This window comes from Chrysemys picta, chromosome 1 (assembly GCF_011386835.1).
Source record: "Chrysemys picta bellii isolate R12L10 chromosome 1, ASM1138683v2, whole genome shotgun sequence".
Classification (NCBI taxonomy): Eukaryota; Metazoa; Chordata; order Testudines; family Emydidae; genus Chrysemys; species Chrysemys picta.
In genome coordinates, this window is record NC_088791.1 from 254,340,822 (window position 1) to 254,356,303 (window position 15,482).

Here is a 15,482-nt window from a genome sequence, read left to right on the forward strand (position 1 = left end):
AAAATAAGGAAAAACTCTCACAACCAGCCATGGCTCTTTTGGGATATGCTCTAATTTTTACCCTTTCTCCCACAGGAACTTTTTACACCGGAGTGCAAGTTTAAGGAGTCCGTTTATGAAAATTATTATGTAATCTACTCATCCATGCTCTACAGACAACAAGAGTCGGGTAGGGCCTGGTTCCTGGGGCTTAATAAGGAAGGGCAGGTCATGAAAGGAAACAGAGTGAAGAAAACAAAACCAGCAGCTCATTTTCTACCCAAGCCATTGGAAGGTGAGCTTTGGGCCATCACAGCCAGATATGCTGAAATTTTAAAACATCTCTTCCTTTGAGATGGTAATACCACAAAAGGAGGGGGAATGGGTCCTATCCTATCATTTCAGAATGTGCTTGGCACACACCCACTGGCCATATGACAATTGCTAGGATTCATGAGTGTATTATGCTTCACCACAGTGTGCCCTAGAAAGGGCACATGTAAAATGCTCTTTCATGGGATTAAGAGGTCATTTTATTAGAAGAAAACCTATTGTTAAAATGCATTGTGCTGCTTTTTAAAATATTCTTCTGGTAGAAGCAAAAAGTTGGTGTCAGTATTGCAGTGAGAAAATATTCCTTTCATGAACCAGCATGAGTGGTTCTGAACAATAATGTATACTTAAGGAAATTGGAGTTATGAATGGAATAGACGAAATGTCAGCATTGCAATTTAAGAGCATTCTAACACAAAACTCAAAGGTCTTATTATAGACTAAATCAAACTGCACTATTGAGTCAGCTGATGTATGGTGCACCTTTGTGTATGTCAGCTATTCTGCTAGGTTAGGAAAGGGGAACAACAAATAATACCTTTAGTCATGCTAACCTTATATACTAAAATGATGTTGCATAATCTGGCAAAATGTGTTAATTTTTTGTCTTGAATATAGAATTGTCTATTTGTCCTACTCATTCGACAAGACTTTTTCACCTGGGCTTTTTTTGTTGTTTTGTCCTGTTTACACTCCAAATCTCATTCACTTTGATCCAGATTGTTGCTCATCACCTCAGTAATGCTGAAAAGTGTTTCATTAGTTAACATCTTAAAAGAAACCCAACACCTTTCTAAGTAATGATTTTGTCAGCAGTGACATGTTTTTTAACATTACAGTTATCTGAGAATTACAAGGTGTGGAAGGTTTTGAGGAATTTCAAATCTAAATCATGTGTTAAATGTGTTAGGACTGTCTTTATGTAATGAAAATGTAACAGGTCTAGGTGACTGGCTTTAATATCACATATTAGTTTACCCTGATTTTTTTTTCTATGCTCCGCAGTTCAAGTGGTCTTTAACACTTTCCCAGTGTTTCAGCAAGACTTGCAATATATGTGTTAACCCCTATATATGAACTTAAAGTGATGTATTTTAAGACTTTTATTGGGAAAAATGCCAGAATATTTTTAAAAAGGAATCACAGTACATACAGCTTAGGGAAGATGTGCTTTTTCCATTAGAGTAATTAATATTTGTATGGTCAGACTCTTTATCAAAAGAGTTGAGGTAAGGCTTAGAAACAACTTATTTTATGTTGCCCAAAAGAGTCATCAAAGACTACAGCTATACTATGTAATTCGTTTACTTTGTATTGCTATCACATGGTGCTTAACTTCATATTTTTGTAGGTCACATTGGTATTTCATCCTGTTCCTAATTAATCAGCAAACAGAAGTGTCCTAAAAACAATTATGGGTGTGCACTGTAAAGACATAGATCATCCCCAGCATTATGTACTCTAGAGAAGAAATTTAATTTCAAACTTTCAAAAGCCATAAAAAGATTTAGATTATGTCATTGCAAATGTTAGAACAAGTTAAGTACTTGATTAGTTAATGATGGTATGGGCCTTTCATATCTATTATGAAACTTCCATACACTGAAGATCAAGGTCAGTGCTTTGATGCTACTGCCTCCTATTTTAATTAGTCCAGGGAAGAAGGGATTGTTCTCTCACGTAGTTTCTTCAAGATCTTTTGTGTGATGATTAATTCTTTTGACTGCTTGACATCTCTTTTTTAACATTGCTGTGATATAAATAAATGCTACCCCCAACTTATGTGTAAGTAAAATATTACCTAATTCAGTGATGTGGAAAATTAAATTGAATTATCTAACAGTATTCATCATTAAGGCAGCTCAATTCAGGTACTTTGTAACTGAACGTGTATTTTCCTCAAGCGATTTAAAATTGTTAGGACCCTAGTGAATCCCAGTGTGCTATTCTTAATTCTTCCATAAATTCAGTTAATAATTTAGTTTTGGAGTTTTCTGCATTTCAAAATTCCAGCAAAGATCAGTGACTATGGAATGTTTCTTGGCCACGTATTACAAGACATCTTAGGAAAAAAGAAAGAAACAAATACTAGCTGAACAGTGGCTGTTTTGTGTGCTGTCTGGAGCCATCCTAAATACTTCACCAGTATAGATGAATGAACACCAAGTCTTGTCTAATCTCATCATGTTTTAATTTTATATAAACACTCTATAAGATTTATTTTTGTGAATACATCAGTGAGCCATTTATGGGGGGAAATAAATGCCACCTATTAACCAGGCTGTGAGAGGAATTTGAAAAATTAAATAATGATTGATTAAATGATTTTCCTTCATGAAAATTAAAGTTCTTGATTCTAATATTGTCATTCTCGTTTTTGATGCTTAAAATAAGATCCTCGTGGCATTTGATAAAGAAATAACTTGATGTACACCAGTAAATATCAAGAATCCTTAAAATGCAATCAGAAAATTCAGTTTTGACTATTGAACTATTTTGTAATAAGACTGTGCAAAGCCTGAGGGGTTTTGCTGCACAGCTCATTCTTCCATATTGTACAAATTGAGATAGAACAATTGCTTTTCATTTCTAAAGCTGCTATAAACAAGTCACATTTTCCATTTAAAAACAAAGGGACAATTTCCTATTGTGCATGTAAGTCAGAGGTGATGGAGGAAGAGAGATACTTGGATTGCGTGGAAAAAATATTAGTGACTTAAAATAGACAGACAGTCCCTTTCAAAGTAGCTAATCTCCTTCACACAAAGAGGAACAAAGAGACTATTAAAACTCTTGTTCTGGTAAGGGTGATATAAAAATATGCTCTAAAAATTATTTGGGGTAAGTTCTATGGCCTGTATTATACATTAGGTCACAGAGGACCCTTCTGGCTTGGAATCTATGAAAATGAATCCTACTGAAGTTTTTTTTTTCTTCTACCTTTAGTTGCCATGTATCGAGAACCATCCTTGCATGATGTTGGAGAAACAGTGCCAAAGGCTGGGGTAACTCCAAGCAAAAGCACAAGTGCATCTGCAATAATGAATGGAGGCAAACCAGTTAACAAGAGTAAGACGACATAGCTGGATCCTCACAGGTGTTGTGACTTATTAAGCCCTGAGTACAGTTGAGCAATTTATCCTTGCCGGACTCTGCTACTTCGGTGTCTGTGGATCAGCTTGAGGCAAGTGAATACTTGCACTTTGCTGTTTCTGAACTAAATTGTTGCAAGTGGATAAATCTCAACATGTAGCTCCTCCCACAACAAGAAGACACCTGGATAACCAGCTAAACTCAGACCATGGAATGCCCTACCAGATATGGAATGCCTTTTGAATATTTTTTCTGTGACTGTGACACTTCATGTGAATGACATACTTCACAAGTACACTTGATACCTTGCCTGCTGACAGTTACCCATAATCCCTTTTTGAGTCCAGTTTCAGCGAAATCCATGTGTTTAAGTTCTATTTTGTAGCACACAGATGATATCAAGTAATTTCTAGTTAGATGCTGTAAACCTGTGCTATTATGGATTTCTCTTCTTCCCTTTTTTTTACAAGGCTGCTTGCTCCACTGTCTGTGACCTTTTGCAGGGATTGTGTTTCTCTACAATTTAAATGTTGCAGGTGGCTTAGTTCTGAAAGCAATCAGGGAATCAGGAAGCCTTCAAAAACCTATTATTATGAATTATATCTATGAAGACTAGGATCATTGTCTCTGACTTAGAATATTGGTAAATGTGAATACACTTTAGTAACAGATACCATGCTCCTGAGGTTGGCATTATTGTGGTGGGAAAAGTGTCAAACACGACCAGTAGAAAGTTTTTTGAAACTAGTGTTTGACATCCCTCTATAGTTTCTTTTTGTGTGTGTGTTTTATACATATCACAGGCTTACTGGTAATGGTAACATTTGCCTTGCCCAGCGAGCAAGACCCACTCATTTTTGGGAAAGTGGGTCCAAAGAACTATGTAGGCCTTGTAGGCCTGAATTAAGGCTCATTTTTCACCTACTAATCCTCATTATTTGAAAAATAATAATTAAGACTAACAAGAATTGCGCTACCTAAATCCAGTTCAGATCTAATCCTTTCCTGTTTTTAATTAACTGAATTTAATGCCATCATTATTTTGGCTGTTTTCCACTCTTACTCAGCAAAGCACGGGCAAGGATGATGTGTTCTTTTTAGCAGCACCAATGCAAAGGGTAGTTATAAGTTATACTTTAATATTTTTGGTATTATTTTTTTTTAAACTGGGTCTATTAGAAAACATTTAATTTTTTTTTAGCTTAGCATGCAGAGTCCAGTCCTATGTATTTCACCCCATAACCCAGTACATACCTCTAACTCACCTTTTTAGGATATTCCCACCAAACTGCTAGATAATCGGTGCCTTGCCTTGCTTTCTGTATGCTATACATTCTACTACATGAAACTAGAGGAAAGCAAACCCATTATGAGATTGAGTCCTTGAGTCATGTTCAATTGCTTCATGAGAAATACTGGTGACGCTTCACTGGTGTCAGTTAACTGTCATGAAACCAATTGAACAACAAAATAAAATGGGTAATAAGCTTTAGACAATACAACAAAGATGCCATTATAGTGTTAAATACTGTAGGTAAAGAGTCAAATATTTAGGCGCATACTTTCAAAAGACTGAAATAAGGCTATTCTGTGTGTGCTTAATAGGCATTTGCTTCTCAGAAAGGGCGACAAGGACCAAACTGTACCTGAGTTTTGGCAAACTGTGTGACAACACTCTATTGGCCTCTTGCTGTTATCATCATATTTAAGGGGGACAAACTTCATCCTTCCCTTTTGAGCAATTGTAGTTACTGAAAAAAATAATTTTCTCATGGCATTATGCAGAGCTCTGTGACAGGCCACCAGTTGTTTCAAATTCCTGGCCTGTTTAGCTGCATACTGATTAACTCTTCATGCTTATACAGTTTTCATATGGGAGTTCTGTTTTAATAAGTAACACAACATATTGTTCAAGTAGGTTATTGTAATGCTGCTGTGAGTCTTTTGACAGTTTAGGGTTCCTTGTTTATATACCGTGTAAAACAGACAAAGTTTGGGTCTTTTTAAAGAGCCGAGTGAAGCATATCAAGTGAAGTTTGTTTTGTAAGTATTTAAGCATTTAAACAAAGACAAAGCTACTTCAATGCTGTGACAAAATTTGCAAAAAGTAACTTTTGGCCCAGATCATCCCCTCACCCGGTGACTTTAAAGGAGAAAATCTCCATGAGATACCCCTTGTGGTGAGCCTCCGATCTCATCCTACTAGGACGGATGGGACTTGTGTGCCTCCCGCCCCCCTAACAAAAAAAGCTATGAAGCCTCCCCCTGGTGGATCAATAGGAGGCCAGTATTACCAACGTACAGCTCTGCCCTGTCTCTCTGGTAGTGTCCTGGCATTGGAGCCTTGCTGACCTCCCCGCCCCCCTCACTTCTGCTGTAGCGCCTCTTGGGATTGGGAAGGGAGTTGTGCAGAGAAGCTGCATTATCTTTTGTGTCTAATGTTCACAGGGAGCCTATGTGCATTCTTGCCCTGTCCCACTCAGTCTCCAGCCTGCCCAACTTGGACCCTGGACTGCACAGAGGTGGCTCTGCAGGGTCCGGAGGGTGAGACAGTGCCATAGAACTGCCTGAGGGTATGCACTGAGGATGTAGAGAGCACAAGCTGGTCCTTTGAATTTCAGTTCTCCGGGACTGGTGTCCCAAGGCCATATACATTACCATTTTCAACATTAAACCCTACATCTCAGGCAGCTATTTCTCTGCCAACCAGTTGACTAGTTACAATTAAGGCTGAATTTATTTTTGTAAATGACTAGTATGTACTGTAAATGTATCACCAGTTTTATTTTTGTTTACATGGGTTGTCTGTAAGGGTGTTTAATCCTGTGAATGGATGTCTTACAACAATTTATTCTAAAGTCTGTTTAAACGTAGAGCACAGGGGTCTTTGTTATTTGTGTTTTGGTTACGCCTTTAATTTTGTCTCTTGTCTCATCTGTTGCATGGGAAGAGGATGGCAATGATGAACTGCATGTAGTAGGCTATGCGTATCAAGAACTGTTGGTATGTATTACTAAATTTACATACATATATGCAAAGAGTTTGTTTGCATTGTACAGTTTGTGTTTATTATCATTTGTTGTATACACAGAGGCAACATATTGAATAAAATATTTATATGAAGGCATATTGAAAAACAAAACAACTTTATCTAACAAGCAGAATGTGCAAAATAACATTGCACTGGCCACAATGTAGTGAAACTACGTAGATAGGTTGGCAAACTCAATTCTCCCCCTTTACCATGCCAAAGAAAATTTTAGCTCCTTAATATATTACCTCTCCTGCTGTTTTCCAGGATAAGACTTCACCATTTTGTTCCCTCTAAAATTAATGTTGCTGTTAAGTGAAAACTATTTTCAACTGTCTGTTACTACTAAAGTACTGTATAGTAAACCTGCTGAATTAATTTATATTTACAGATTTTGTGTTTTGTATTTCCATGTACAGCAATATATGCGACTCTACAGTATGCCAGACCTCTTGCATGCTGTATTTTGTATTGCTCCTTCCTTTCTTTTTATTTAATCCCAGAGAGCCTGGTTTGCACAGTGGTCCAAAAAAGAAATGCCAATCTCTTCACTATCTCACTAATGCACAGGTATATTAATAATGCAGATGGGCATTATCTTTTCATTTTCCCTCTGAAACAAAATTCATTTTTATTTCAGCAACACTTTTGGCAAAATACCAGTCATGCATACACATACACAAAATCCAGTTCTTAGGTAGATATGTACAAATTGAACAAAGCACTATTAAAAAGGGTTTTCTAGATTCACATGAACCCTTACCAGCTTGGTCATGTTTATGAAAAACTATAGTAGCTTCTAAAGAAAGATCACAAGTGCTTTGTAGCTCACTTAACACCTCTTTTGCTTCTTCTCCTATTCTTTAAGCAATGCTCAAATCAACATGTTTATGTATTGTCATTTTTTCATCCATATGATTTGTATAACAAAAGTAACCCACAAAAGAATAAAAGGACCTCCTTTCACACTGTATTTACCTGAAAGAATCTTGTAAAGCTCATAACTGTTTACACACAGAGGGACAAAATCTCTGCTGCTGTAATGTTATAGCAGTCAATCGAGTAGAAAAAGTTTGGCCCATGCATAAAGGTGTGTCTTGTTGATCCATCTGTTCTATGGTACAAAGTAGAAATATTCAACTCCATTCAGGTTAGAAAAGTAGGAAAATTAGACATAGTAAAGCTATTATAGTGTTGCTAAATGCCCCTTTGGATAAATTTGTGATCTGTGCAATACATTTCAAGATTTTTTCAGGATGTCTAATGCAAATGCTATGATTTATTTTTTTTAAATGTAATAAAATCTTTGTTCTAGAGCCTAGTCATAGAACTATTCAACTTTGCTTTATTCATCCCCAGACTATAGTATGAAATATAATTTAGATGTAAAGTGAGTCGCCATTCCAGGAAGGAGGAGGGCAGTGCATCAAAAGCACCAAGCCAGATACATGATTAAATCTCCAGCTACATGCTGCTGAAAGACAGCTTGCCCTTTACCCTCCCAGTAATCCTTTCCCTTTGCTAAATCATGGATACAAGCAAGACAGTGAACAGCAAGTTGATGTCTGAAACCCGAGAAGATGTTATATAGAGTGGCCACAATCCTGTAAAGTGCTGAGAGTGCTCAGAAGTAGTACTTAGCACTTTTCAGATGGTGCCCTTTTTATCACAAGAATGGAGAACTGTATATGTGGCCAGTATCAAACTCCCACCCTTATCTAACCAGCTCTCTCGTTCTGGAATTACTGTTTGCCCAAGACCTGGAAGCAGTGACATAATTAGTATATGTGAATTAAATGGGAAATATTTCACTCCTTCACACCTCTTTTTACTTTTACAATTTAGGCAGACAGTATTTTCACATACATGGAACAATAATATTTATCTTCCAGTCTTATTTTTATAGCAAGGGAATAAGCTGCATAGAAGTACTGAGACTCATATCACTGGTTTCCTCAGTATGGGAAAAAAAGATGTTCAAGCCACACACACACACACACACACACAAGAATAAAAAATGGAAAAGAAAATAGATATCCATTACATTTTGAGCAGTCTTGGTAAATACTATATGGCTCATAGCACAGTTTTGCTTTGATCATTTGTATTTTACTTAATCCCAGGCCCTAGCTTTGTCAGAGAATTTTAAAACTTTTTTTTTTTTAAAAGGCTATATTAATCCACCCCAGTAGCTTTGAAAATTAAAAAACAAACCTGTTGTGGAAATGTTTAAAAGTTTGTCTTACTAGAAATTAGAATCACTTCTATGATTTTAGTTTACAAACTTAAAAGGAAAACAAACAAAATCACAAAGTAAAATAAAATATATCAAATATTACATGACACGCAGATATCCAGCAATTTATGGCTTTACAGAGAATCATTTTCCACTCTAGGAATGTGTCTGCCTGAAATATCATAGGTAAGATACAGTATTTATATCTTTGTTTGCTAGTTTGTTTAAATGATCCCAAGTATCTATTCAATCTAAACAACATTGATTTTCTATTTTGTTAGCTGTACATAAATGCGAGACATAATGAAGCTTGATTTCCTTTTTTCTTTCATTGACTCAGAAATACCCACACCTGTAAGACATTTATTACTATAAGAGACTTCAGGTCTGTGTTAATTTATATATAAATAAAACCAACAAGCTTGTGTTCACCAGTCAAAGACTAGCGTTGGCAAATGTTAAAATGACACATTGAAATACCTAATCTCTGTACAATTTTAATGGTTGCAACCATAAAATATAAGATGTGATTTCAAAACTTGTTTTACTTCAAAGTTTGTTTATGCTGCATCAATACATTTTAGAACTCTGCCTGATATTTTGGTTATCTAAAGAGAGGCAGTAGCAGCTTTTGGGTATAGTTGTCTCTGTGAATGTGCAGAACTCCCATTAATAAGTTATGCACAGACATTTAGAGGTGACTGGATTATGTCTCCCTGAGAACATGGGCTTTGAAAAGCTATATATTTATGTTTAAAGCTACACATTTAAAGAAAATGCAGTAAGAGCAAGAGCAAGCTAAATGGGGGGGGAAATGATTGTTCAAAACCTTTCAATAAGCGCACTTAAAGTTTTCACACTATAACTGTTACATGTTCTGTACTGTTGTATTTTCCAACTTAAATAATCAGTGTCCTTTCTATAAGAAAACAAATTTCTAGTGTAATAATGGAAATACCTTTTTTCAATTAATACACAGGTTCCTTATTTCTTAGTCTTGTATCAAATTAAAAGCCTGAAACTTGACACCTAAATCACAACATAATATCAAAATTTGATATTTGTGATTTAATCAAATTTAACAATATGTAATCACTTTTGAAAAGAAAATGTACATATTTTTTCGCTCTGAAGAATTAAAGGGCTGCCAAACCTACAAGTTGGGGGGAAAAGATTCAAATGTAAATAACTTAGGGAAGTCCCAATATAGTTGTGCATTTTTCATAATTCAATGTGAATTTCACACTGAGCAGCATTTCACCATTGATAAGAAATAAAAAATTTGTTCATACCACTGCACTGTTTGTATTTACTGTTTGAAATCTGCAATTAAATTATTTTGTTTCCATCATCTGAACATCTTTCATTGACAGCAGTGTGCTATAGAGTGTACCTAATTCAGCTGATGGTCAGACTCCCAGCTTCTATAAAAGTAGTAAGATTCAATGAATATTGTGTGTGATAGTGTAATCTGTTCCGAAACAGTGAGTCCTAATAGCATACAGAATTGGCCTCCTAAAAGTTATCTAATACATTTTCATGTGCTTTTCTTTTTAAGATGACTAGGTAAGTGTACATACATAACACTATGATAAAAGTACATACAAGTTATAAGATATGTATTAAATATAGCAACTCATTTAACTGGATTTTTTAAAAAATTCTCACCCTACAGGTTATGTATTTGAGAGTGTAGTATGAAGACTAGATAACCAGCTTAATGATATTGTAACCACAGAAATCAAGATTTTTTTTTAATTTCTCTGTTCTAGCAGTGGGGTCTGGTTTTATAATTTGGATCATTGACCTACTCTCTGGGGTTGTTTAGGTATTTGGATCTCAGTTATACAACTGCAGATCTCTGACAAAAAATAAAATAATTAATTTACAGCTTCTCTTGTTATTGGAGCTGGAAAACAATCAGAATTGGAAGGGAAAAACACAGCCAAATAATAATATATTTGACCGACACCAGAAATGACATCAGATAAATTTTTTGACAAATATCCATCCAGCTCTAGTCTTTTATATGAACGCCATTTCATTATGTAATGGTGTCGAGATTTGACAACAAGCTAAACTATGCAATAAAGCTTTCTTGTGTCACTTCAGTGAAGCCAAGAATTCAACCTTAAGACTTTTAAGGCCAATCCCAGTCCCACTGAAGTCAATGTGAGTGTTGCAAATGAATTCAACAGGAGCAGGAGTAGACCTGCAATTGGTTGTTATGAAATACAGAAACTTACATTGGTCTATTTGAATATTTCTGGTGGTTATTCTATGTGGTTTGCCTTGCATTTAATTGTTCTAGCAGCCTAAAAAACCAAACCAAACCCCTCAGTCCTGGATGCTCCATGTTATGATTAAGGGTATTCTGTCCCAAGCCAGATTTCACAAGCATTCCCATTCCATCCTTCCCAGCATTCACAGTTTCCACAGCTACATACACCATTGCCTAGAACAAAATAAACAGGGGATAATTACCATAATTGAAATGTACTGCATTAAACTGTGTTGTTATGGGAAGAAACAAGCCATAATAAAACATTTTTATTGTTCCTTTACATATTTTTTGTTAAGAGAGCACTTTACATTTGATTAAGCAGCCACCAAAACCATACATTTTCAAACAATTAATGGCATCTTTAGAGCAATGCCATTAGCAGAATAATAAATATGGTAATTATGCCATCATGGTTTGGACCCAAGCTGTTTCTATGCTGTCTTAGTGTTCCCACTATACTTCAAGATGTAAGGAAAAACTAGAACTATTTTAGCTAAAGAGAATTTGTTGCAAAGAGAATAGTATTATGAATAAACCTTTGAAATTGAAAAGCACCTTTTTCAGCTGAGGAGCTCAAAGTGTTTGACAAAAAATAGTCTCATGAAATCTCTGTGTGACAGGGTATTATCCCCATTTTGCAGATGGAGAAACTAAGGCACAGAGAGGACCAATATTTTCAAACCCCTCCATCACATGTGGGTGACAAACTCAAGTGGAGTGGTGGAAAATCAGGCCCCAGGCACTCAAACACAGTGAACACTTTTGGAAATTTAGTCAGCCAAGTAATCAGTTGCAGATTTGTGAATAGAACCTGAAACTCATGACTCCATCTTTCATGCTCTGATACCCTTCCTCCTATTCTTTGTTTCAGCAGACACATAGTTCTGTCTTCTGCCACCTCTGTATCCATTGGCAAATAGAAGAACATTGCTAAGCAAAGATTTTTCTAGATGGAAAGATGCAGAGATTGTCCTCTACGACAGTGGTTCTCAAACTAGGGCTGCCGCTTGTTCAGGGAAAGCCCCTGGCGGGCTAGGCCGGTTTGTTTACTTGCCGCATCTGCAGGTTCAGCCGATCATGGCTCCCACTGGTCGCGGTTCACCGCTCCAGGCCAATGGGGGCTGCAGGAAGCAGTGTGGCCCGAGAGACGTGCTGGCCGCCCAGACACGGCAGGTAAACAAACCGGCCCGGCCCACCAGGGGCTTTCCCTGAACAAATGGTGGCCCTACTTTGAGAACCACTGCTCTACGATTTTCATCATGGAACACACAGCAAGTTAATCAAACAGATCACATATTCCTGCTTGTCACTAGATTTTTCTCCCATCTCTGTTAAAAGCAAGTGTTGGCAGTCTACCCATTTCCCTTTGCATCTGCCATCTAAACCCTGAGATAGGTGCAAAAGACTTTAGTCAGCATCCAACATGTCATAAAAAATACTGTCAGGCATCTCAGCATCCCAGTGAGAGTTGTCTTGATGCCAGGGAAGTCTATGAAAAAAACATGACTATTCCCCTCATCATAATATAAGCACCTGCTCCTGCTGCATTACCAAGGATTATTAAACTAAATGGTTTCTAAATTCATTACATACATTCATCTTAGAAAATGAAGTAAAGATGGTGATAGCAACAGAAACCACTGAATCACTACCTTCTCATACATGTTCATTTCCGTACAGGAACAGGTGGTAGACAAAAGCATTTTACTTTTTGGATGAATTTCACAAGTGATTTAATTATTGGTATTCATGCTTTGGATTTCAATTTTCCTTGCAAAGTGTTAAATTGATTATTCATCACAACATAAAGCAACACTCTCCTAACAGCTAAAGTGATTTTAATAATAGGAAAGTGTTCCTCCTTTCCATCAATGGACAAAGAGAACTTGCTGGGTTTTGTCTAACTTCAATTTGCATTTATGCACAGTCTGCTTCTCAGAGCAATTAAGGATTAGTCAGTACTGCACCTGTGCAAATGAGACCATCATGTTTGTCGCAGTCTCTGTCATCACATTCACAAAATTCCCCTGAAATGTACCATTCCTGGGGGGAACAGATGCACTTTCCACAGTGACAGGAACCTGAAATCACAAAGATTATTACTCACAATCATCGGGCACCAGCACTTTTCTGTCTGGGATATAACATCTCAGACACAGGCACAATTGCCATCTAACAAGCTAGTGTCTAAAAGAAGATCATCAAGCTAAAAGCTTATTGAATAAAATGATCCTTTAGAGGTCAGCCTGAGTATGAAGTGGTGTTCTATGTAATGCCTTGATTTTGCTTCTTTTATTTATTCAGGACTCAAATTTAGAGGTTTCGCTTTTGTGCCAGAGCACCACAATCAAGGCTACTCTTCCCAGGAGCTGTTCTGCTTTGTGGCTAGATGAGTCAAAATCATGCCTGGTCCAACCTTATTGAAGTCAATAAAATTGCACCGGGATGAAAAATGGCTCGTAGTGTTTAAGGCACACACATAGCACCTTGCTGCTCTCTGGCCTTTTCTTTCCATTTGTTTTGGATCACTACGGGTTGGATTTTCAAAAAGCCTAAGTGCCTTAGGAGTGCAGGGTACACTGACTTTCAATAGGATATGCTCCTAAGTCATTTGGACAATTTTGTAAAATCCCACTCTAGCCCCCTTTTCAAGAGGCTTTCCTTTATTACAGTAGGGAGCCATCAACTGTTCAGTGCTGTACAAAACAGAGAAACACATGATGATCCAGCCCCAGAGAATGTACAAAGATATTTAATTCACAGAAATCTATTCAGGGCCTGATCTAAAGCCCACAACATTTTGCATCTTTCCATTAAGTTCAAAGGGCTTTCGCTCAGGCCCACAGTCAAAATTCAAAGTGGAAACTTTCCTTTAAATTTTGAGCTGTGTCAATCAACTGAACATTCCCCAGAAAAATCTCCACAACAAACCCGGTACTATTTATCAATTGAATCTATTTCTATTCATTAAAAACATCAAAGTAGCACAGGTACTGACCCTCTTTAAAAATGTAACATTCACTGATTTACTGTAGGTTGAGCAGAGTTAATTTACTGCATTATTGTAGGGATAAGTTGTCTTAAACTATAACATATTGTAATATACAAATAAAGGACTTATACTTGGGAACAGAGACTTGAACAGAGGTGGGCAAACTATGGCCTGCAGGCCACATCCGGCCTGCGAGACCTTCCTGCCTGGCCCCTGAGCTCCTGCCCCGGGAGGCTCTCCCCCGGCCCCTCCCCTGCTGTTCCCCCTCCCACACAGCCTCAGCTCGCCCCGCCGCCAGCACAATGCTCTGGATGGTGGAGCTGCGAGCTCCTGGGGCGGGGCAGCGCAGCTGCAGAGCCATGGCCTGACCCAGTGCTCTGTGCTGTGCAGTGACATGGCTGGCTCCAGCTGGGTGACATGGCTGCCTGTCCTGGTGCTCTGGGTAACACGGCTGTAGCACCGCCAGCCACCGGTGCTCCAGGCAGCGTGGGAAGGGGGCAGGGAGTGGGGGCGTTGAATAGAGGGCAGGGGAGTTCGGGGTGGTGGCCAGGGGGCAGGGGTGTGGATAGGGGTTGGGATGGTCAGAGGGTGGGGAACAGGGGGATTGAATGGGAGCAGGGGTCTTGGGGGGGCGGTCAGGAAGGAGAGAGGGGGTTGGATGGGGTAGCGGGGGGCAGTCAGGGGCAAGGGGTTCCGGGGGCGGTCAGGGGACAGGGAGAAGGGGTGGTTGGATGGGGCAGGGGTCCTGGGGGGGGCAGTCAGGAAAGAGAGAGGGGGTTGGATGGGGCGGTGGGGGGCAGTCGATAGGGTTTCCGGGGGCTGTCAGGAGACAGGAAACAGGGAGGGTTAGATGGGGCAGGAGTCCTGGGGGAGCGGTCAGGAAGGAGAGAGGGGGTTGGATGGGGTAGCGGGGGGCAGTCAGGGGCAAGGGGTTCCGGGGGCGGTCAGGGGACAGGGAGAAGGGGTGGTTGGATGGGGCAGGGGTCCTGGGGGGGGCAGTCAGGAAAGAGAGAGGGGGTTGGATGGGGCGGTGGGGGGCAGTCGATAGGGTTTCCGGGGGCTGTCAGGAGACAGGAAACAGGGAGGGTTAGATGGGGCAGGAGTCCTGGGGGAGCGGGGGGAGTGGATGGGGCAGGAGTTCCGGGGGAGGGGAGCGCGTCAGGGGGTGAGAAGCGGGGGGGTGGGGCGGGCCACGCCCTGGCTGTTTGGGGAGGCACAGCCTCCCCTAACCAGCCCTCCACACAATTTTGGAAACCGGAAACATCCCTCCAACCAAAAAGTTTGCCCTCCCTTGCTTTAGCATGTATTTCTCTGTCATTTATTAACATGCTGCCTATTAAGCTATGCAAATAGGGAAATAATATTTTACCCTTGAAAGGAAAGTGCATGAAGAGGCAATGGAGGAAAGCACATCCAGTAAGAGAATTTCAAGATCACTGTACTGGCCAATCTTATATTTCATTCTATATTTGAGATTGATTTAAGCCAGGTGTTTCTATTTCCAAATCAGCAACAAAGCCTCAACAGCTACACA

At 38.9% G+C, this 15,482-nt stretch overlaps 2 protein-coding genes across 6 annotated transcripts in view; one reads left to right on the forward strand and one right to left on the reverse strand.

The window, feature by feature from the left end:
• The window catches only part of FGF14 (fibroblast growth factor 14), a 648,909-nt gene extending 641,502 nt beyond the window's left edge, over positions 1-7,407 (forward strand). For all 5 annotated transcript variants that reach the window (XM_065592262.1, XM_005303396.4, XM_065592270.1 and 2 more), the window contains 2 exons: positions 76-274; positions 3,259-7,407. In XM_065592262.1, coding sequence (XP_065448334.1) covers positions 76-274; positions 3,259-3,395 — 336 coding nt within the window. In that variant the 3' untranslated portion in view covers positions 3,396-7,407. The remainder of the gene's footprint in view (positions 1-75; positions 275-3,258) is intronic.
• The window catches only part of ITGBL1 (integrin subunit beta like 1), a 215,040-nt gene continuing 206,004 nt past the window's right edge, over positions 6,447-15,482 (reverse strand). Inside the window, exons 10-11 of the mRNA XM_005303395.4 lie at positions 12,924-13,037; positions 6,447-11,127 (exon numbers count right to left, since the gene is read on the reverse strand). Of these exons, the coding sequence (XP_005303452.2) occupies positions 11,036-11,127; positions 12,924-13,037 (206 nt within the window). The 3' untranslated portion in view covers positions 6,447-11,035. The remainder of the gene's footprint in view (positions 11,128-12,923; positions 13,038-15,482) is intronic.